The sequence below is a fragment of the Podarcis vaucheri genome (genome assembly GCF_965113315.1).
Source record: "Podarcis vaucheri genome assembly, chromosome: 10".
Classification (NCBI taxonomy): Eukaryota; Metazoa; Chordata; class Lepidosauria; order Squamata; family Lacertidae; genus Podarcis; species Podarcis vaucheri.
In genome coordinates, this window is record NC_138748.1 from 42,451,973 (window position 1) to 42,475,692 (window position 23,720).

General features: G+C 44.9%; 1 protein-coding gene across 3 annotated transcripts in view; it reads right to left on the reverse strand.

Annotated features, from left to right (window-relative positions):
• Positions 1-23,720, reverse strand: part of GUCY2C (guanylate cyclase 2C) — a 51,955-nt gene that overhangs the window by 23,036 nt on the left and 5,199 nt on the right. For all 3 annotated transcript variants that reach the window (XR_014223964.1, XM_082240000.1, XM_082240001.1), the window contains 10 exons: positions 21,777-21,898; positions 19,908-20,004; positions 17,621-17,753; positions 16,048-16,183; positions 15,369-15,451; positions 14,194-14,305; positions 10,695-10,776; positions 9,714-9,816; positions 8,052-8,114; positions 5,766-5,837 (listed from right to left, as the gene is read on the reverse strand). Coding sequence is in view for 2 of the 3 variants with exons in the window: in XM_082240000.1 (XP_082096126.1) it covers positions 5,766-5,837; positions 8,052-8,114; positions 9,714-9,816; positions 10,695-10,776; positions 14,194-14,305; positions 15,369-15,451; positions 16,048-16,183; positions 17,621-17,753; positions 19,908-20,004; positions 21,777-21,898 (1,003 nt within the window). In the remaining variant the exon portion in view is untranslated. The remainder of the gene's footprint in view (positions 1-5,765; positions 5,838-8,051; positions 8,115-9,713; positions 9,817-10,694; positions 10,777-14,193; positions 14,306-15,368; positions 15,452-16,047; positions 16,184-17,620; positions 17,754-19,907; positions 20,005-21,776; positions 21,899-23,720) is intronic.

The following is a 23,720-nucleotide window of genomic DNA, read 5'->3' on the forward strand; positions in this document are numbered from 1 at the left end:
TCGTCGAAGAAGCTCGCTGGCATGGGTTTGTGTGGGAAGAGGGCATGAAACTCGTCCTTGAGCAGGGGTTCCTCCAAAGCGTAGTCTGGTACCCAGCTATTGGCGCTGGCCCGGGTGCCCTCTCTGGCTAAGAGGTATTCGACTCCCTCTTCCCCCCATCTGGAGTCCAAAATCTCCGTGACCTCGTTGATGTGGTCCTGGTGCTTCACCTCCCGCGTCTCCGTCCGTTCCCGGAGCGGACTTGGCGCCGTCCCTGGCTCCTGGAACCTGTGAGGTGCCTTGTAGGGAGTGAGCACCGACCTGTGGAACACCGGATGCATTCTGGAACCCTCCGGCAGCGCCAGTCGGAAGGCTACCGGGTTGATCTGCGCTTCGACTTGGTACGGACCGATCTGCTTGTGCCCCAACTTCTTCTTGGCAAGTGACCTGGTCGGCACTGCGTGGGCTGCCAACCAGACCCAGTCTCCCACTTGGATCACTTCGCCAACCCGCCTGTGCTTGTCAGCTTGCACCTTGTAGGCGTGCTTAGCTAGCTCCAGCTGCCGTCTGAGTTGATCGTGGACCGCCTGCAGCTCTGACGCGAACGCGTCCGCCGTCTGTGGTTCTCCTTCCCCCACTCTCTCCAGTCCCGGGAAGGTTCTGGGATTCCTCCCATTGTTGGCAAAGAACGGCGTCACTCCTGTGGACACGTGCTTCGTGTTGTTGTAAGCGAACTCGGCTAGCGGCAGGTAATCCACCCACGTCGCAGGCTGTTGATTGGCATAGCATCTCAGGTACTGCTGCATGATGGCATTGACCCTCTCTGCTTGCCCGTTGGTCTGCGGGTGTCTTGCTGATGCCAGATTGACCTTGACATTTAGAAAACCCATCAGCTTCTGCCAGAAAGACGAGATGAACTGGCGTCCGCGGTCGGACAGGATAGACCGTGGCAGGCCATGCACTTTGAACACGTGATCTATGAACAGTTTGGCGGTTTGTTCCGCCGTGGCCACCTTCGCACACGGAATGAAATGTGCCATCTTGGTGAACAAGTCCACCACCACTAGCACAGCTGTCTTGCCTCTCGAGCTGGGTAAATCCGTCACAAAGTCCAGGGCCACCCTCTCCCACGGTTCAAACGGTGTTTGCAGCGGTTCTAACAGTCCCGCCGGTGGTCTGTGTACCGGCTTGGCCCTCTGGCAGGTGTCGCACCTCGCGACGTAGTCCGCGACCTCTCCTCTCAGCCTGGGCCACCAGAAGTCTCTCGCGACTAATTCCATCGTTTTCTCTGTGCCAAAGTGACCGGCCGTGGGTGCGTCGTGCAACTGTTGCAGTACCTTGGCGCGAAGGTCGTCTCCTGGTACATAGACAGCCCCTTTGCGTAGGAGCAAGCCGTCCCGCACCTGGAACTCGTCCGTGGTAGCCGTGCCTCTGAGCAGTTCCGCCATCTTGTCTTGCGCGAATGAGTCGTCCCGCAATGCACGTCGCACCGCATCCAGGTCTACTGTAGCTGAAGCACACGCCCACGCCGTCGGTGCGAAGATGTGCATGGCCGCCGCTGGCGTCACCTCTTCTAGGTATTGCGGTTTTCGGGACAGTGCATCCGCCATGATGTTGGTGTCGCCTGGGACGTACTCTATTCGGAAATTGAAGTCAGCAAAGAACTCCGCCCAACGTATCTGCCTCTGGTTCAGGAACTGAGCCGTGCGCCAGTGCTCCAGATTCTTGTGGTCCGTGCAGACCTGCACCGTGTGCTTGGCGCCGATTAGGAAGTGCCTCCACGCCTTGAAAGCTGCATGAATGGCCAGCAACTCCCTGTCCCAGATGGTGTAGTTCTGCTCCGACTTGCTGAGCTTTCTGGAGTAGAACGCTCCCGGCCGCCACACCCCCTGCGGGTCTCGCTGCAGCAGGACAGCTCCCACGGCTCTGTCTGACGCGTCTGTCTCTACCCTCAACGGTTTACTGGGGTCGATATGCAGCAGTTGCTTCTCCGATGCGAAGAGATGCTTGAGCGCTTGAAAGGACTGTTCCGCCTGCTCCGTCCAGATGAATTTCTTTTTTTTGGAGCTGAGCGTGTCCGTAATTGCTGCCGTCTGCATCGCGAACCCCTTGATAAACTTGCGATAGAAGTTGGCGAAGCCGACAAACCGCTGGACCTCCTTCCGGTTGCGCGGGCTCTTCCAATCCAATACCGCACGAACCTTGGTGCTGTCCATGGCTATCCCCTTGTCCGACAACTTGTATCCCAGGAAATCCACCTCCGTCGTGTCGAACTGGCACTTCTCCAGCTTGGCGTACAGTCTATGTTGTTGCAACCTGCTGAGCACCTCCCTCACGTCTCGGTCGTGAGCTTGCTGCGAGTCAGAGAAAATCAGGATGTCATCCAGGAAGCAGACGCATGTCTTGTAGAGGAGTCCCTCCAACACGTGATGCATAAAAGCTTGAAAACAGTGAGAGCCATTTTGTAATCCAAAGGGCATAACTCTGTATTCGTAGGTGCCCAGCGGTGTGAACATGGCCGTCTTCCACTCATCGCCCTCCCGCATGCGGATGAGATTGTACGCCCCTCGCAGGTCCAACTTGGTGAACACGCGTCCCTTGCGCACCGTCGCGAGGAGGTCGTCAATCCTGGGCATGGGGTAATCAGACGGTTTGGTCATCTGGTTCAAAAGGCGGTAGTCCACAACTAGTCTTTTTTGGGGCGTGTCTTTCTTTTTCACGAAGAAAACGGGACTGCCCCCCACTGCCTTGGACTCTCTGATGAAGCCACGCTCCAGATTATGTTCGATGAACTGTTTGAGTTCCTGCATTTCATCTTCAGACATGGAGTATAGCCGCCCCTTCGGCAGCGTCGCCCCCGGTAGGAGGTCAATCTTGCAGTCATATGGCCGGTGAGGGGGTAGCTTGTCCGCCTCCTTCTCGCAGAAGACCTCCAAAAAGCTCGCGTATTTGTGGGGGACCGCTTGCAACGTTCCCAACTGCAGTTGTGATTCCTCCTCCTCTCCCTCCCGTCGGGGCAGGATGCAGTGTTCTGCGCAATAAGAGGAGCCGAAGATCAGTTGTCTCTGGTACCAAGCCAGTGTCGGACTGTGCCTGTCCAGCCAACTCATGCCCAACACAATGGGCGTGTCCGACAGTTGGGTGACATTAAAACTGATGACTTCCCTGTGGTTGCCAAGGCGCATCACCATCGGTGGCGTCTGCTTCACCACCTGCCCCCCTAGCAACTCTCTGCCATCCACTGTGACGACTTGCAGGGGCAGAGTGGCAGGCAATAGCTGTATGGCGTGCTGCTCCACAAAGCTCTGCGCTATAAAGTCTGCGTTGCTTCCAGAATCCACAGAAAGCGGCACTTCGATAGTGACGCCGTCGGGTAGCTGGAGAGATGCTGTGAGCTGCACTACTGGTTTGGGTGGGAGGGGATCCGTGGGTTGCAATATCGCTGGGGACTGCTTCACAGATGCGTCTGGCTGGGCCCCAGTGCCTCCGTCTCCAGCCAGACATCGTCGTTTCCCTGCTGTGGTTCTCCTTGCTGCGTTGCTGCAGTCACCATTGCTGAGGCTGCAGTGTGCTTGTGGAGCCTCCGGGGACACTCCTTCGCCAAATGGCCTGGATCCTCGCAGATGTAACACTTCCTGTTCCCTCTAGGAGGCTTCGCTTTCACTGCTGCCGGTGCTAGGGCTCTGGCTGCTGACTGAGCCCTTGCACCTCCAACCTCCATCGGTTCCCCTCCCCCTCCTGGCGGAGGTGTGGATTGCGCACGCGCTGCTTCCCTCGGAACGAAAGAGAAACTTCTCGCTGCTTCGCGCCCTCCACGTCCTTCATCTCTGCACCATGGACGTTCTTCCAGCCTCACCCCCACAGTCAGCGCCCTTTGGACCACCTCCTGCGTGCTTCGGGGCCTCTCCCCCCTTGCAATTTCATCCTTAACCGCAGAACTTAGACCCTCCCAGAAGAGGTCTCTGACAGGGGGCGAATCCCGATCCCATTCTAAAGCACTGACCAGCGCAAAAAATCGGGCGTGATACTGCCGGACGCTCGCCCTCCCTTGTTTTAGTCCATGAATCTCCCGTCTGGCAAGATCCACATCAATAGTAGACAAAAAACACGCATCCATCGCTTTGATAAAGGCATCTGCATTCTGAAGCGCCGGATCTTTATCCCTCCACAAATTGCGCAGCCAGGCTTTGGCATCCCCATGCAAATGGGACAATATGAACCCCACCTTCTCTTCCTCATCTCTAAAGTCTTTTGCCAGCAGTTGCAGTGCGCACATTACGTCTGCTCTAAAATTAGGGTACTGTTGCAAAGTCCCATCGAAGTGAGCCACAAGCCCTCCTGCTCTCCGTGCCAATCCCACGCCCTCCGGTCTGGGTCCCGGTTGCCCTTGCTTAACAAGCATTTCAAACCTGGCGTGTAGGTCTCTGTAGGCGGCTGTAGTCTCCTCCTCCCGTTTCTTGGAAGCCAATACCTCTGAGGACAACTGGGTCACTGCCTCTTGCAACGCGGAGATCCTCTGTTCTTCCGTCATCTTGCTAACCTTTGTGAGCTTGCTTACAGACACCCCTCTTCCTCCCCTAGCGGCTTCTGCTCCCGCTGCGAGGTTTCAGGTTTCTGAAGCTTTGAAGAGATGGGTCTTACTGTCAGAGCTGCTACCAGGTCCCAGCTCACATAGGACCACGCCACACAGCGTCCACTTTAAAAGAGTCTTTATTGAGTTACAGGTTTCATTTCCGAACTGCAGCGTGCAGCTCTACACCTTCTGCCCTAGGTCGGCGAAGACCCATCTGAGTCCCCGCCTCTTGCACACCAGCTTAATACCCTAGCCTTGCTCCACCTCCTTCGCCTCTCCCTACGTCTCTGGGTCCTTCTGCCCCCCTGGGACTCCTCCCTTCTACTCTCCTCTGACGCTGACCCCCCTGATCCTTCCGCTTCCTTTCGGCGGGCTTTGGGACCTGGCTCACTCTCCGGGCTGCTTACTGCTCCAGCTTCCGCTGCATTTGAACTTGGCGCGCGCGCCCAACTCTCTACTTTCCTCTTGACCGTTGCCTCGCTCTCTGAGGAGGGCGTGACCACCCCTGACTCGTGCCCTCCCTCCTGCTGACGGCCTCCGGAACCCGATGCCTGGCTGCCTTCCTCCCTGCTGCTCTCAGTCTTGAGCGTGGGTCCCGACTTCCAGCTGCTGCTCTCTGAATCTCCTCTGTTCCCTTCCTCCTGGGGTGTCCCCCCGGATCCCCCCCTTGCTCTGCTCACTGGGGCTCCCTTTTGGGAGTCCTCTGACTCACTGCTTAGGCTTGGAGATCTCGGTTCGTCATCATCACTCATTCTCCCTTCGGCTTCCTCCCCCTCGCTCTCTGTTTCCACCCTTCTCTGCGTCTCTGCTTCTGAACCCCTGACACACACATTCTACTCATGTAAAAACACCAGGCGGGCCCCACAAATAATCCTGAGATGCATTTTAAATAAAAGGACACATTCTACTCATGTAAAAACACACTGATTCCCGGACCGTCTGCAGGCCAGATTGAGAAAGCAAGTGGGCCGCATCTGGCCCCCGGGCCTTAGGTTGCCCACCCCTGGTGTATGCCAATGCCCGCAGGGTTACATTGAATAAGCTCTGAAAAGTGAGCTTTCTACATTGCCTCTGCAGTGAGACCTGGCACACTGAAGAAGGCTTATTGGAAAAGGAAGCGCTTAACATCTGCAATATGAAAGAAATAAGAAGAAAGGAAATTGTGGTCTACATTTTTCAGTGGATATGCTGTGGTTGTGGGTTTAGTGTTTACCTTATTTAGGTCTATTCTCTGTTTCTCTGTAAAATTCCCATCATTGTGCTTTAAATCCTTCAGGATGATCACCTGGAAAATGAAAAGGGTTGGTAGGAATGAATAGCAGCATCACAGTAATCCATGTATTGTACAATGTCATGAGAGGTCTGGATATGTAGGTTATATTTTAGAAATACATTTACATGAAATGTTACATTACTTAACCATTGATGGGGAAATGGACACCATTATCCTTTGCAAGGGTTGTGATATGATCTAAGTGCAATGGCAATCCTTTATACATACAAAGAGGTAACAAGAGAAGAACTAGGTGAACAAAACATTTCATCAGTCAGCTTTATCCAGTTCAGGTCCACACAGAGGCTCCCCAACCCCTGCAAATGGGTTTTTCAGATACACTTTCTCCTTTTGGCATGCACATTGCGCAAATGACTCAAGTAAGTCCACTCCTGTTTTCTGAGTTACTATATTCATCGCTCTTCCACCACTTGCCATCCATATTAGTTGGTAGAGCTTGGTGGAAAATATCGCAAGTGTTTATTATTGTCTCTTCCCTCAATCACTCCTTTCCTGCCTTCTTTATGGGTACAAGCCAATGTATTTCTGTAACTGTGTAAGCACCTATTTTAAAAAACAAAAACCACAAAATTCCCAGTAGTGCACAAGGCTACAAAAGCAAATGGTGCCAACCTAAGCAATTATGCTTCACAATATGCAAATTTATATTTTTAGGAGGGGGGTATCCATTTCCATTTGTTTGCTTATTTTAATCTTCAATAATGGAGGTCTTGCACAAGACTGATATTTGCCTACCTCTCTGCAATTGTGTGCAAGTCCTCCCAATATCCACCCAAACCTCAATACATCAGTGAGACCTCCTTACGCCATAATATGCAACTGCTCCAGTTGCTCTTCAGTGATGATTATTTTATTTACAGGAATAATTATATTTCTTTTGGCTGCATCATAGTTCAATTGAGCTGATGTGGAGGGCAGCAGAACTAATCACAGTGAGAGATAGGTAGTGGTAGCTTGCTTCTTGGGCGGCAATCCTGATCTCAATTAACTGGCAGTAACCCCCTTAGAATGAAACAGGATTTACTTCTGAGGACACATAGCTAGGACAGCAGCCTTAGAAAGCTGGATGGACCAAGAGCACAAAACGTTACACTTCAAATATGTGAAGCTGAAAGGAATTGGAAGGAAGGAAGGAATTGTGACAATATTCTGGAAAAAGCAAGATCAGGCAACCAGGAGACCCTTTTATCTTTCTCAAAGAGCCTTTAAACTGCTGGAGTTGTACTGCCTGTACCTCCCGACGCCTAGTTACTTCATCTTCTTACCCAACAGGCCACATATATAGACACACATATTTCACAGCTGTACCCCTCCACTCCCTGCCTCACCCACAATTCCTCTGACTAGATACAGTGTGAAATAATTGTGATGGGAGCAAAATAAAACAACAGAAACCATCCATGGCTGGACTTGAACCACCAGCCTTTTTGGTTAACAGCCAAATGTAGCAAAGCACTACAGACGCTTGCAGGAAGCTATCATGGAAAGTCAGATGATCTACCGTAATTGTCTCTCATGAAGTAGACCAGGAAAGCTTAAGTCACAACTATTCAAATTGTTCTTTTAGAATATAAAATGTCTCTGATGGGTCTGATGACTTAATTGTTATCTGTCCATTTGGTTGGTATTTTCTGAAAATGAATCCAAACTCTTTTCGTGCTAAGAAAGAGCAGCACTTCTCTTCTTGCCCCAACTCCCATTTCAGGGAGCCTGGCAAGCACCCTCTCCTCCTGCAACTCTTACCCCTCTCTGTGTTCTTAGGTTACCCTTAACCTCACTGCTTCCACATTCCTGTCTCCCTTCACTGCCAATCCCCCTTTATATGTTTTGTCTGCTGGATCCTAGTTATGTTTTTTAAATTTTAATATAGAGGCTTTGTTGAATAACAGTGCTGTGCAAAACAGAGACTTGTTGCCCTGTTCAGTAATCTAGTCCTCGTCAAAATGGCCTCAACCTTCATCACTGTAAAAAAATAAATCAACTGCAAGGCCAAGTATAGATAATTGCAACAGTTCTGCAGCCTTTCCAAGGACTACCTACATACAGCAGATAGACCAAAAATGGTTGGCACACCACAGTTTAAGATCCTCTGCTCTATTGTATCCCTGTGGTTTGCAAGTAACTGGGAATGAGCATGAAATGGCACCTTATCTTGTACAAGATCATTTCCAGAGGAGAAAAACAGAGATGCTGGAGTAAATGTACCTTCTTGTCATATTTGCCTTGACGCAGCCTCTGGCTAGTGTCACGCCTTGTGTCGTCATCAATCTGAGAATCAAAGAAGGCTTATTTAGCTGACTTCAGGAATGCATAGTTTTAGCGTAGTTTTAGATTCAGAAGAGCAGGGTCCCTTCATGATGGTCACAGCCACATTCTTTCTAATATTATACAATAACTTTATACTTATACAATAATAACCATTAGGGATGCATTTAATTAATCAATGCAGGTGCCCTTGTGTTGCCTTTCAGCTAGATATACTGCTTCTGTGCACATTATATAGGCAAATTATTTTGAATGCTCCAATATCATATTTCAGAGTGACTTGTTATGTTTTCCTTGAAGTTCTATGGTACTTAGCAGCACTTGCACACCATTCTCTTGAAACTACCTAAGCATCCTGTGTTTTCTATGTTCCTAAATGCTTGGCTTTGGAGCATATAGTGGCTGGAAAGCTCCTGTTTCATGCAGATTAGGTGGTTCTAGGATGCTGGTGACAAGGACCTTGCTGCAGAAATAACAGGTCTTCCACCCACTGCAACCTCAGATTACAACACCACTGGTAATATATCCCATCCTGGTGTGTGCAAGAAAATTGTAATATAGCAGCTATGTTTCCCGCAATTTGTAAGGGCATCAGACTCAAATATACTTCTCCAAACATGAGTTGTGTTGTGGTCCTTTGCGCTTGAAGAGATTTTAAACAATACATGCATACTCGCTTACCATTTCAAACTCACAGTTCATAATTTTCTCTGCTGTGGGGTAGAAGACTGCATTTCTAAGCATTAGATCATAACATTTAATGTCTGGGGAAAGCTGGTTCCTTCCTCAACTGCCACTCAAATAAAATAAATAATTGTAAGAGTAGCAGAATTGTGAATGTTATTTGGAATGTAAGTCATGTAAGATCATAGGCAACTACTAAATATTGTTACTGTGGGTGCAAAAACCCCTAAATTCCAGATCAAGTTAGTGTTAGAATTTAATTAAGGTTGGGGTGTTAGAACTGGGAAATAACCAGACTCACGTATGTTAAAGAAGTGCATTTGACCTGTGTACTAGACGCTTCTAATCATTTAATTATCATGTGTGAAAGCAAATTATGCTGGGCAAATTTACTAAATTGTGTATTAGGTACTTCTTAATCCAAGGAAATCAACCTGAGTTGAAAGGAAATTGAGTCAGCCTAATTTCCTCTGAGGTAATGGCTTGGGGGATAATGATCAATTAGCACATCAAAAGTGTGGCACCCCTCCCTGAGTTAGAAAAGCGAGACCATGAAAACTTAGTAGGAACTGTGTGATGTAAGTGGACAGGAGGAAGTTAGAGAGACATGGCTGATTTGCTGCTGGGCCACAAGACTACAGTGAGGAGAGAAACAGAAAACTCTTGAAATGTAAAGCTTTGAACCACCTCCATCTAGGCTCAAGTTGTACAGAGATGGCACACTTATTTTTTCTCCAGCTATTCTCCCTCTCACCTTCCATCCTAGCCAATGTGAGGCATACACAGAGATTAGGATATCACAGAGTTTTCTAGATAGCGTCTATGGTTCCAACATCATGGTTTACCATGTTCAGGAGGCACCTAGTACCACTTTATTGTGAAGGAGAACATGTGCCATAGACAGCTGCTGTTTCCTACCTTCAGACTAACATGACTTGTCTCGTTAGTCTCCAGAGGAACAATCTTGTCAGATGGGATGTGGGACCATTTTTTCTGGAGTTCAATGGCTCTTCTATATTTCCTGTACATCAGAAAGACAGGTATACTTGCAGCAATTTTTGAAGCATTTGAATATGGAATTAGAACTATTCGTGGACAGGCACGATATTTTAAGAACTTCAGACGCTAGTTGTCTGATAATGAATGGAAATATTGACCTTTTTGACGAGTCAGTTTGAGTCAAGCTAAAAGCAGACTTCTTAGAAGTAACCTTAAAGTGTGCACTGACCTCAAGCCAGTATCAAAACTCCCAATGACTAAACTGCTACAACTCAAAGATGGGATGCAGATATTCCATTACTGAAGTTTCTCTGCTAGCATGCGTCAGGTGGAGGAGGAAAGGGAAGGAGAGAATGAGAAGGAACCTTTTTGACCAAGTAGGTGACATAGTCAAAGCAGCAAATCCACCACAGGGGGCTTGAACAGCTGGGAGAGCAAGGGGTGCCAGAGCTTATGCAATTTAGCTCATCTATGTGGGTGGTGCTGTGGGTTAAACAATCAGAAGGCCGGCAGTTTGAATCCCCGCGACGGGGTGAGCTGCTGTTGCTTGGTCCCTGCTCCTGCCAACCTAGCAGTTCAAAAGCACAAAGTGCAAATAGATAAATAGGTACTGCTCTGGCGGGAAGGTAAACGGCGTTTCTGTGCGCTGCTCTGGTTCACCAGAAGCGGCTTAGTCATGCTTGCCATATGACCCGGAAGCTGTATGCCGGCTCCCTCAGCCAGCAAAGCGAGATGAGCGCCACAACCCCAGTGTCGTCTGCAACTGGACCTAACGGTCAGGGGTCCCTTTACCTTTATGCTAGGTGACCTTTGTACAGAGACTTCAAGAGCATAAATTTCAGAAAGGATTTGTGGACTTAGGTCAAGGAAGGACAGAGGAAGAGGAAATGAGGACTGTACCTCAGTAGCAGCAGAGCGATGATCAGAACTACCACCACAACCCCAGCAAGTGTGAAAACAGCTATTGTCAGAATGTGCGGCCCTGTAAAAGTGAGAAATGGGAAATCAGACAAACTTAAGAAGAAAGTTCAGGGTAATCAAGAGTGTAATTAACCCTTCTTTGTGTGCCTCCTCCATCCGAGGTCTGGAGGGTGGCAATACAGAAACGGGCCTTTTCGGCAGTGGCTCCCCATTTGCGTAATGCTCTTCCCAGGGAGGTTTGTCTGGTGCCTTCATATATTTTTAGGCGTCAGGCAAAAATGTTCCTTTTTAATCAGGCCTTTGGCTGATTAATATCCTACAGCCTTTTAAATGTGTTTGTGGGAAGGGCGAAGTTATAGTTTTGTTGTTTTTGTTTTAACTATTAACTGTGTTTTTACCTTGTTTTTATTCTGTGACCCACCCTGAGATCTTGTGAAGGGCAGTATATAAATAGAATAAAAATAATAAATAAATAAATAAAATAAAATAAAATAAATAATACCTGCATCCCTCTGCCTCAGGAATTCAGAGACAAACCTAAAGACTCTCAGTTGACATCTCATTAGATAAAGGCCTGTCTAACCCTCTTGAATTAAGAGTGATCAGCAGGTGGGCATGATTTTTGAAAAATGGCCTTATATGCCAAATTTGACCCCAAGGATGGCCTGTGGGCTGGAGTTGCCCTACCCTCGGTTTATAATATCAGTCTGAATGGATGCCTGCCAGCCATTATCCCCTGTTATTAACAGCTATGCATGTTATTACTATTGGTCTTCTATTTGAAGCTTCCCTCAAAGGGTGGTTTATAACAATATATTAAAATACACAAATCAATACAACAACCTTAAAACCAATAATATAAAGCAAATATCAAAACAAAACATCAAAAATATAAACCATACAGTCAGACAATCCAGCAGCAATCTATCTTTTACATTAGCCAAAACCATAAACACCGAAAAATAAATTCATCTTATGCTGATGCCTAAAAGTAGGGTAGAAAACAGGCAGTTCACTTCTGTCCCCTTCAGAATGGCCAGGAGTACCTCCTGCTTTCCTAAATGAGGCATTAACCACGCCCTGAATCCATCCTGTCAGACAATCCTAGCTAACTTTTATTAGCCATGATGGGAAAGGTTCAGGAGAAGTGGTAGTAGGCTAGACACTGTCTGCATCTTCAGGCTGTAACAACTGAAACTGATCCCCACAAACCAGGACAAGGCGGTGCTCTGAACACTTCTACCTCACATGTGCTGGAAGCAATATACAAAAATGTGCAGTGTAATTTTATAAATGTCAGAAGCGAACTTTGTGGAAGACTTGCTTTGTGCCTTCATTACATATCTTTAGGTGCCAGGGGAAAACTTTCCTCTTCTCCCGGACCTCTGGCTAATTAAACAATCTATGGCCTTTTAAACTGGGCAGAGGGTAATAGTTTTGTTTCCCATTATGTTATGTATTTTTTGTTTTTATACTGTAAACCACCCTGTAATCCTCAGATGAAGGGTGGTATATAAATTTAACAAATAAAACAAGCTCCATTGAGTTAAGCGTGGACAGTTCTGCAATCCTGTATTGTTTCCTAGGAGTAAACCCTATTAAATGCAATGGGATTTACTTGCACATGTATAGACTGCATTGCTAACCTTTGAAAAAATTAAGCCTGTACAACCATCAGTCTAGGCCTAATGATTTCCACTAAACCCTTTTGAAAATGCTTGCAGCAACTACTTGGCAAACACTTGACCTTTGTTATTTTTGGCATGTGGCCATGCTTTCCATCTACCTCTTCACCGAAGGCCAATCTTATTTTCTCCTTAATTCTCTGACAACAAGGTCATCCTTGTCAGAACACCCGGGCTGGCTGATCCTACTCAGAAAGCAGGACATTGGGTCACCAATAAATAAATCAGTTAGCAAGCAAATGTCTTTGGCAAGTTACAAGATGGTTTTCTGCCCTGCACCTTGGGCTGAGTGACAAAAGGCTAAATAGCTCCAAGCACGCTTTAAACAAATTACAAGCTGATGTCTGGAATTTAGAAATTGGATGACATATTTATATTTCTGAGGTTCTGCTGCCCTCTAGTGGTTTCAGTCATCCCCTCATGAAAAAGAAGAGCTTTCACAAGACTTTCTCTCGCCCTCCACATTTTTGCACCCAATTTAAAGAAAAATATTCAGGTTTCTGCCTTGCACATTGTTACTGTGATACATGACACTATATTTCTGAATTTGAGATGAAATTTATGAAAGGGCACTTAATAACTTTTGAATTAAACAAGGTATTGAAAAATAGAAACATTATGTTCTCTACAATATGCTCAGGTTTTCATTGTTCTTTTTCTTTTATATTGCATCCTCTACTTCAATTCAATTTAACATCTAGTCTGATAAGAAATACAATAACATTTGCAGCCAAAAACAAAGAAACCCCCTTTACAGCCAAGGCATTTCATTATGTAGTTTGATTTGGATATAGAAAGAACAAGTAAACAGGTAAATTAAGAAATCATGCTTTTAGAATTTGAAAAAAATAAATAAATTACCAAGCTGAACCTATGCTGAAAGTTTGAGACACTGTATTCTAGCTAGGCAGCACCATATTTACTCTCTGGTCAACTTCTACACCTGAGGCGTCATATACTTTTAACAGTCACAGTATATTGATATACCATTAGGGTAATTTATTCTTGCCAAGGGTGTGTTAACTATCTATGTCTTTTATCTCAACAGTAGCAAAAACTGCTATTGGAAATGGGAGAACATTTCTGGCATTAATGGGAATTGCATCATACAATCTGTGAGCTCACAAGCAATCGTGGGGGAGACAAACAATTGGAGAATTCACACCACACAGTGCTACAATGGGAAGCTGCTGAGCTCTGAGGCTAGATGTGTAAATCTCTGCTTAAGTGCTTTAGTACATTTGCCCTAGTTTACAAATTCCTAACATCTGGGGCCAGGTGAATAGGAAACTGCTCATTTAGCTCCAAACTTGAGTGGTACAATACAGGACAGGGGGTATATTTAACTGCTTCCCTGTGGTGTATGGGAGAGTTGGGGAGCAAGATTTGGGCCAAATGATCTGGGCCAAATGATAAAGAAGGGATTAGTGTAAGTGAGTGAATTATTTACCATGCAAGAATGATAAGTAAGGTGGATGGGGACACTGGGAATCCTGCAAATCAAGTAAACTCAGAATGGGCATCAGCACTGACATATTCAGTCTTTTTGAACTGTATGCTCTCAGAAAATACTCCCATGTCAGGTACTGCTGCATACATTGAAGATTGTTTAAGTTGACAAGTTGATTCAGAACTCGGCATTCAAAGAACAAAAAAAGACAGGTTTGGATTTTATTTTTTTTAAGGTAAATTATTGGTTTTACTACCAGCCTAATGGTTCCTGTGTTCAAACTGGATGTACAAGTCTCATTGATTCTGTGCAAGTCCCCTTCGCAAGAAATAGATTGTCTCACCAGTGCCAGGAATATCACTAGGCAGGGTGTTTTTTTTCCAGATGAATGATGGTTTGTCCGTCTTTGGTACTGTCTCATTCAGATGAGTGTCAAACCGTAGGAGGGCCTTGTACTAGAATGAGAAAATAGAGGAAGGTTTTAGTCTGAAACTCCTTTTCCCAAGAAAACTGATGGATGTGAGTATAATGTCAGCCGAGGACCTCAGTCACTCTCCCCACACTTTTCATCCCTCCATCCTGGATCCCCTGCATCTCCACCATATTGAGCTGGTTTGGGCTGGCTTGTTAACAGAGTCTCTTTGCTCCTTTTTTCACACAAGCTGAGATTGAATCAGGAAGCTTCTAATTAACCATGGCATCCCATTTTACCTGAACCCTGGTTTAATATCCTGGGTTGTCCCATAGCCGGTAACCATAGAGTCACCAGGGGAGATTTCCCTCCTTTTTCCTGTATGCATTTATCCCTCACATTATTTTCCTTCACTCAAAATAGATCGCTTTCATCGACTATCACTCTGCTCATGCTAGGTAATAACAGCACTTTTCAACTCTGTGGGCCAAACTAGAAATGAAAGCATTCACACAATTTAGTAATTGCAAAAATTATTTCCCAGCAGCAAACAGCATCCATGGCGGAATGGGGACTTCCATCAGGACCACGGCATGAGCTTTATCTCATTTACATTGCTGTGGCCCTTAAACTCTCCCTCTCCAGCTACTTTTTGCATCTGGTTAAATGCTCCCCCACTGTTGTCAAACTTGACTGCTATTTACTTTTAAAAGCTTATCTGCATGATTACTAATTGCATGCATTAACAACATGTCTATTTTGGTGCTGTGCCTACAAGACTGAATGGGATGGAGCTAGATAGATTGAGATATATAAATATAATTCAAGAAGTGTGCCCATTAGCTCTGAGTAGGAGGTACATAAAGCCTCCAAATTCATTTTTTGAAAGGTAAATATAGGAGAAACCCTTTTTGGAATAACAGAGGGCAAGGAGAAATACAAACTGGCACAGTTAGGCAAGGGGAAAGCTACTGAAGTGTTTTCCGGTGCGCCATCTAATAGCTGCCTTTGACGCTAACCAACCACTTCCCTGCACCGAAAACCTTCAACAGTTCCTTGGGTTACTTGCAACTCCAGCTAGAGGCATGGTTTGGCCCTATACTTACTTCTAAATTATTTGTCGTGTACATAAGGGTGAGATTGACATCAACATCCCCAAATTTATCCAGGACTACAGGACCAAGAATACCTGTAAAGGAAAAAAAATAATCAAAGCCTGATAATTTTCCCTGAACATGACAGGCAAGCCAGCAGCCCAATATTCACCATTCATCTCACAGCACCTCTATTGTACTGATAATATTCAATAAGAAGAATGAGACTAGTGAGGACACACTTTTGACACACTTTGTTAAGGACAAATTTCGATCTCAATTTCTGTAGGCGGAGCAGAGCATCTGAAGCCACAGCCTGGAAGAGATATTAGATAAGGCTGGAAAAACATGGCAAATGCAACAGGAAGTGGGAATTGAAGATACAGAACTTGGTGCAGACAAATAGATACATAATAAGAAAAGCATTGTGGAATATTATCTCAATATATGATCAGAACAGAGAGACTCTTATATGTGTAAAGAGGGAAAGATTTACCATTATTCAATATGGAGGCAGGGTTGTTGGAGGTAAAGCTGATACATTTAATTAGAGAAAAACTATTGCTGAATTTATCAATATTTTTAACCCCTTTTGGGTCTTTTTACTGAAATCATTCTGTTTTTGCTTCCATTAATCTACAGTATTGCCTTGCCCATTAATGAGAATTAAGAGAAACACATATGTGATTACCTTTAAAAGTAACATTCCGAAACTGGCTGTTGAAGCTAGTGGGAGTAATTGAATGGCTTACAAGAGAAAGTTTTTTCAAGGCATGTCCGAAGAGCAAAACAGCATCCAAGTAGGCAACAGCAAAGTCATTTTTCATCTATAAGAGATAGTAAAAGGAGAGGGATTAAGCCACTGCCTCTCATATTGTTGGGCCCAATGTGTTCCTGAGTGAGTTGCTCAAAGATGGCCTCCTTCTTCCCATTCTGGTTTCCAGAGGCTTTGCCAGTCCCTTGGCTACAGCTTGTGGTTAGGAGAGAAGTTAATCACAAGTCCCAGTTTGGATGATGCACTAAAGCAAACCAAACCTTGGCTTAGCTCAGCACAGTAGTAAAAAGGGCAGGGGAAGAACAAGATGGCTGCAAGCTCCTCTCTGGGAACCTGCATGTTCCCACATGAATGTAGATGAGCATATTCTTAAACTGCTTCTGGCCTAACTGCACTGGCTGCCAATTAGTTTCTGGGCCCAATTCAAAGTGCGGGTTTTGATCTATAAAGTCTTAAAATGGCTCAGGATCGCTATACCTCAAGGACTGCCTCTGTCCATGTAAACTAACCCAGACTCTGTGTTCATTATCTGAGGCCCTTCTTCATGTGCCTCCTCCACAAGAGGTCCGGAGGGTGGCAACACGAGAACACGCCTTTTCTGCAGTGGCTCCCTGTTTGTGGAATGTTCTCCCCAGGGAGGTTCGATTGGCGACTTCATTATACACCTTTAGGCGCCAAGCGAAAATGGTCCTCTTCAACCAAACCTTTGGTTCACTGACATCCAATGCCCTTTTAAATGTGCTGTGGGAGCAGTGATAATTGGTTTGTTTGTTTTTTTATATTTTATTATGTATTTTGTGTTTTAAAATATTTGTTATACAGTCGTACCTTGGTTCTCCAACAGAATGCATTCTAGGTGTCCGTTTGACTCCTGGAACCATTTGAAAACCAAGGTGCGGCTTTCAATTGACTGCAGGAGCATCCTGCAGCCAATTGGAAGCCGCACTGGACATATGGCTTCCAAAGATCGTTCAAAAACTGGAACACTCACTTCCAGGTTTTGATCATTCAGGAGCCAATTTGTTTGGGAGCCAAGGCATTTGAGATCCAAGGTACGACTGTATTTATATTTTTATAGTGTAATTTGATGTTGCAAGCAATGCTACTTCTACTCCTACAGAGGGATGCCAACTGGAACGTGCTTATTTATTGAAGGGCTTCTCAGACACAGTCTTGTATATTCAAAATGCCTAAGTATTGGGCAGGCTGGGTGACTGTAGGAGTGGGGGCTTGCACAGATTCAGGATGTCTGGAACTGAAAGGAAAACTGGCAGGTTGACGTATTTGCTGAATATCACTGGCAACCCATTGCTTCACTGTTGCTTAGTTTACATAGTGAAAATCAGCATTCAACGATACTGGTCTGCTGCTGCTCCGTTTAACTTTGCCTTCAGACCCGTGGAACAATTATGAAAGGGCTCTTTTTCCAGGGCTGTGCTGTAGGAGCACAACAGTAGTGAGCAAATAAATTATTATAAAATAAAATCACCCAAGGCGTTGCATCTGGAGTCCAAGGAATCCCACTACTGTTTGAAACTGCAGTGAAGTTTGATGGTTCCAGAGTCAGGACAAGGACATTCTTCATGTAGCTGTATGAGGGAGCATCTTCATAGTACACATTGCTGAAAACAGAAAGCACAAGAGTCCCAAATGTAGTAAGAAGCAAAAGCATTTAGTCAGCCAAATGACAAATGAAGCCAATGTTGATTAAATAACTATTTTTCTTTTTTAAAAACAACAACAACCCTGATGGTTTAATATAGAGACAAGGCTATCCCATGTTTATTCAAGCTACACTAAACCAGGAAAGCAGAAGCCAAGATAGATCCCTTAACAGATGTGCCCCATGATCAGCAAGGATGTTGTGCGATGCCACAGATTGTACTTGCTTACAACTTACCCTTAATGCACCCATACCTTGGTATTTCAGACCCAAATCCAGATGAGTCTGTATTGCTGGAAGAATGCCTGTGTACATAGGTGTGTAGAACCAAACAGTGAAAATGTACGGAAAGACCTGTAAACGCCAGCTTGGTAGTCAAGATGACCCTGGGACTAATTGGCTCGAGCTGTAAAATGGTATCATATATGCTTATCTGTTTGCTTTGAAGCTGTAGTTTTGGTTCAGTCAGCTACTCCCTTATCCGAGAGAGGGATGAAAGGTGGGAAGCGACCTCTAAGGCAGGGGTGAGTTACCGTAATTGGGCTATTGTTGCCAGCTTTTGTAACTTGCTTTTTGTATAAGTAATGCTTAACGTATTAGCCCCCATCAGACAAAGCCATCTTAAGGTGTGGTAGCAAGGAATCCTGCATTGCGCTGCTGCATGTAAGTCTCTTGCTATAGCTCCACAATAAAGCACTAGAACTGATCACTCGGGACATTTTCTGCATCTTTCTTTGGAATCCCTGCAACTGGGTCCTTTGGGGCATCCGTCTATCCTTTGCCTGGTCTGTATTTGGACCCATGGGACAGAACTATAAGTAGCTGGCAAGATGTGTTAAAGACGGAGAAGATCAGAAGACCCCTCTGATGCAGTAGGACTGAGACTGACACTGCTGCCAATGACTTGGGGTGTGAGGTGTGTAGCCCTGTTTCCTAGCACTGTTGCAATTGCTGAGTGCATTCATGAAAAACGTGAAAGCAAGTTTTGAATATCGCTCACCCATTTCGCAGATTTTTAAAAGTCAACAAGAAAAAGTGCATGTTGGCAGCTTACAGGTGGTGAATGTATTGATTTTGCGAAGGAATGGGTTGCTTATTTATATTTCAGTGCATTTGTATGATTGTTACCTTTTAAAAAGGACTCTCAAAGGGACTTGCCTAGAATATAAAGTTAGACAACCGAGCCTACACATTGCTTTTGTGCAATTTGAAGCAAAGCAGTGGTGTGCTAGAAGAGAGGCCTAACCTTTCCACCTATCACTATATTTTACCTCCAACACCATATACCTAGCCTATGTTATCACCACCAAAAACAAAGCTGTCTTGTAGCATGCCTACTGGTGGAAATCTCAACATGGTAATGAATAAACATTTCTCTCTCCTTCAGTTTGCAGTTCCAAATCCAGAATAACAATAAAAACTGAACTCTTTATGTTCTCATCCAGCATTTTACAAGTTCTTCCCTTCTTAGAACCCCTTTGGTAGTAAATAGTGCTTAGCTTCACGGAAACGTAATACAGCAGAAAGCTTTGATATTATAATCAAATTCCTTAATGACTTATACTTGTTAGGATCTTAGAACAATCTAAAGACATCTGAATGAATGGGCTTCAATTTGGAGGAAATGGAAAACAGATTTACTAAGCAAAACTTTCATAATTCCCTGCTGATATACACCTATTCATTATTGAAGACGTACATTTCAATTATAACAAATTATGAAAATAAGTTAAAACAGAACTTAACAAGCAGCAGCAGTTTAAATGCTCACACACAGGCTTCTCTTCTAGACCTTATGGTGGCAAATTTAGAAGTTAATGAAGGAATTCTCCGTGCTTTGTCCCACTCCATTTCTAGCAGAATTGGAACCAGTGACAGAAAATCACATTTATAAAATAATATTGTTTACAGGATTTATATAGGTCTCAGAGTAACCCCCATTCTTAATTGTAGTGCAAAATTTAAGTTGCACTGACACAGGATTATTATTATTTAAATGAAAATATATACTCAGCACACAATGTGACTCTTGAGGGGAAAACTATTCCACATATAAAACGGCCTTTTTACTCATTAGATTCCAGCCCCACCACCAATATTGTAACATTTTTACCTGTGAAGATCTATCAGGATGATAACTATGTCCTCATCCACCTCTGCTTTTCCAAGGAGTCTTTTAAGGTCACCCGGAGACCTACATGTGATGATCACTGCAAACAAGAGCATGATAGACAGAGAGTCAACAGATAAGCCATTTTTATTCCTACTTTGAAAATACAGGATTTAGAACAGAGGAAGAGGTAAAACCATCAGAGCAGATCCTCATTGCAGGCATGTGGGTCCCAGAAAACTTCTGCAGGATCTAGAGATCAATAATGTAAATTGGATAACACAGCAATGTGATGATTATCAGGAGAGGAAGTAGCCTTCCAGTAGCTTACCATTTTGGCATTTAAAAGTTCTTCCCGAGAGCAAAGGAGAGAAGCAATAGGCTCATTTCCTGCGCTGGAGTGGGAAGGAGGAAGGACATACTGTATTTTTGCTCTATAAGCCTCACTTTTTCCCTCCTAAAAAGTAAGGGGAAATGTGTGTGCGTCTTATGGAGCGAATGCAGGCTGCACAGCTATCCCAGAAGCCAGAACAGCAAGAGGGATCGCTGCTTTCACTGTGCAGCGATCCCTTTTGCTGTTCTGGCTTCTGGAATTCAGAATATTTGTTTTCTTGTTTTCCTCCTCCAAAAACTAGGTGCGTCTTATGGTCTGGTGCGTCCTATAGAGCGAAAAATACGTAGTTGCACAAAAATATACAAAGAACATTGCTGGATCAGACTAATGGCCCGCCCACACCTTTTGCTCGGCTCTTTCCAGACGCAGGTCTTCGCTTCAAAGCTCCGTGTCTGAGCGTGTGTGTGTCCCCCTCAACCTAGTCCTGGGATTGTTGCTTGCTCTGATTGAGCTTTAAAGAGCAGCTTTTCGGAGGGAAAGCCCTGAAGCAAAAATAAAGGGGGGGGAGATGGCACTTAGACACAGAGCTTTAAAGGGTGGACCATGTCTGTAAAGAGCAGAGGAAAGGTAAGTATGGATAAGGCCTACCATCTAGTCCAGCATACTCAGTGCTTTTTTCTGGGGGTACTCAAAGGTACATAGAACCAGCACCGTTTTTCTGGGAGAAAAGCACTGGTTTAAAATGTGGTACTTACTGTAGCAACTTCATGTGAGTACTGGGACCCATTTTTTCTAGGAGAAAAGCACTGAGCATACTTACTCCAACAGTAGAAGATCAGATGGTTTCAGGAAGCCCCCAAGCGGGACACCGATAACAATCTTTCCCCCACTGTTTAAACCCATCCAATGACTGCCAGTATTCAGAGGTGTAGTACTACCTCTGCTCCTAGAGGCAATAATATATGCCAAACATGGCTTGTAGCTATCAAAGCCTTATCTTCCACGACTACCTAATCTCCTTTAAAGCTAAGTTGATCACAGTCCCCATGTCTTCTGGAAACCAGTTGCATAGTTTCCAGAGTGCACAGCTAAATAATATTCATAATGATGCTACATCTTCAGAAACAATCTATGCAAGAAGGTCTTTAGGAAAAGAGTCTTAAGACTTCTTCTGGAAAGCAGCACCCTGTTTGAGCCCAGTATCAGCAGCAAAACAGACAAGTGTTCAGGAAACAGCAGCGGGGGAAATCTGTACAGCATAGAAATTCTCTCTCTCTCTCTCTCTCTCTCTCTCTCTCCCTCCTTCTTTCCTCTTCCATTAATAGAAATCGTCATTGATATTCAGATTATAAATACCCAGAAAGTGTATAACCAAATGGACTTCAGAGACAAAGTACTCTTATTTATTTATTTTTTCATTAATTCACTTTTCTCCCTTTTCCCCTGACGGGACTCAAGGCTGCATGTAGATAAAAATAAGAACCACAAAAAAGGGAAAAAATAAAAAAGAAGCAATTAAACTCTTATTTTCTCCTTACCATTACTTTTTCTTTTTGGATTATTCACAATCCTTTGTAGTTCTATTGAGCTCCTGAGGATCTCCCGGAATTTCATGTTTACAGAGAAGTAGGTCACTGAAGCTTCCATAGCATTCATATACCTTGAAATTGGAATAGGAAATGAACATTGCAAATCAGCTTGTGGCAATGGCATAGATTTGGGCTAAAGGTTTGGTGTGAGGGCCTCTAAGAAGTAAGGTGCCTCACACATATCAGTACTATTAGAACAATTAATATGTTGAACAAACCAATATATATTTATTCTGTAAGCATGGGTACATTTTTTAAAAATCTGCCATCCCCACTAGACTAGCAGTCATTTACATAACAGTTAATATAGCAGGAACAGGTTCATAGCTTGTGGGTACTTATGGATCAATTAGCCTTGGAAGTGCTGAACGCTTTCCAACAGTTTCATTTGGTGGCCCAGCTGTGCCTTTATCTTGACAGGGATAGCATAATTTCTGTTGTCTACGCTCTGGTAGCACTTAGGTTGGACTATTGCAATATGTTATATGTCGGACTGTCTTTGAAGGCGATTTGGAAAGTGCTGTTGGTGCAGAATTCAGAAACCAAATTCTTGAACATAGTATCATAGAATTGTAGAGCTGGAAGGGACCCTAAGGGTCATTTAGTCCAACCCCCTGCAATGCAGGAATGTCAACTAAAGCATTAACCTCTGGTTAGAAACCTCCAAGGAAGGACTGTCCACTACCTTCCAAGGAAATCTAACTGTCTAACAGCTCTTACTTTCAGAAAGTTTCTCCTGATGTTTAGTCATACTCTTGTAACTTGAATCCATTGCTTTGGGTCCTTATTCCATCCCCAAGCAAGAGTAAACAAGCTCACTCCATCTTTATGTTTCTACACAAATACCGTATTTTTCGTCCCATAGGACGCTCCGTCCCATAGGAGGCACCTAGTTTTTTTGGGGGGGGAATAAAGGGGGGGAATTCCTTTATTTCCCCCCCAAAACCAGGTCGGGGAAACCAAACCAGGTCGGGGAACAGTGGGATGACGGCACTGCGCCTCCCCGCTGTCCCCCGAGCTTGTGGGGCTGGCCGATGTCTGCCTGGCGCGTGGGGCACTCTGCTTCAGGGCGCTATGTGCGCCGGGCGGCAGGCTGCTATCCACAGCCTAGGGAGCCCTGCGGGAACTCCCATGGGCTCCCCAGGCTTGCTGATAGCTTCCTGAAGCCTGGAGAGCGAGAGGGGTCAGTGTGCACCGACCCCTCTCGCTCTCCAAGCTTCAGCGAAAGCCTGTATTCGCTCCATAGGACGCACACAGATTTCCCCTTCATTTTTGGAGGGGGAAAAGTGTGTCCTATAGGGCGAAAAATATGGTAATTTAGAAACATTAACCACTTTGCAACCTAAGTTTTACTGCCTGTATTTTCTTACTGCTATATAAAAAGCACATGTATCCGACTCTTGAAGAGTTTGTAAGTACAGTGGTACCTCGGATTACAGACGCTTCAGGTTACACACTCTGCTAACCCGGAAGTAGTACATCGGGTTAAGAACTTTGCTTCAGGATGAGAACAGAAATTGTGCAGCGGTGGCGCAGCAGCAGCAGCAGGAGGCCCCATTAGCTAAAGTGGTACCTCAGGTTAAGAATGGTTTCAGGTTAAGAATGGACCTCCGGAACAGATTAAGTACTTAACCTGAGGTACCACTGTAAATCATTTTTAACTTACCAAATGTGTGGTCTCTTTCTATGCTAAGGAAAGCGGGAACTTTGGAAGCAGCTTAAAAGTGAATATTTTAAAGTTCTTACATTTCCACACTTTACTTTGCTGTATATTTTGTGATTTTAAATCTCTGCTGGGGTTCTCTCGCCAAAGTACCTGCCCCAAACCTGGATCTTAGGCATCCAGGGAATTCTCTTTTTAATACTATACCCTAATTCCTCCCCCAAACAACA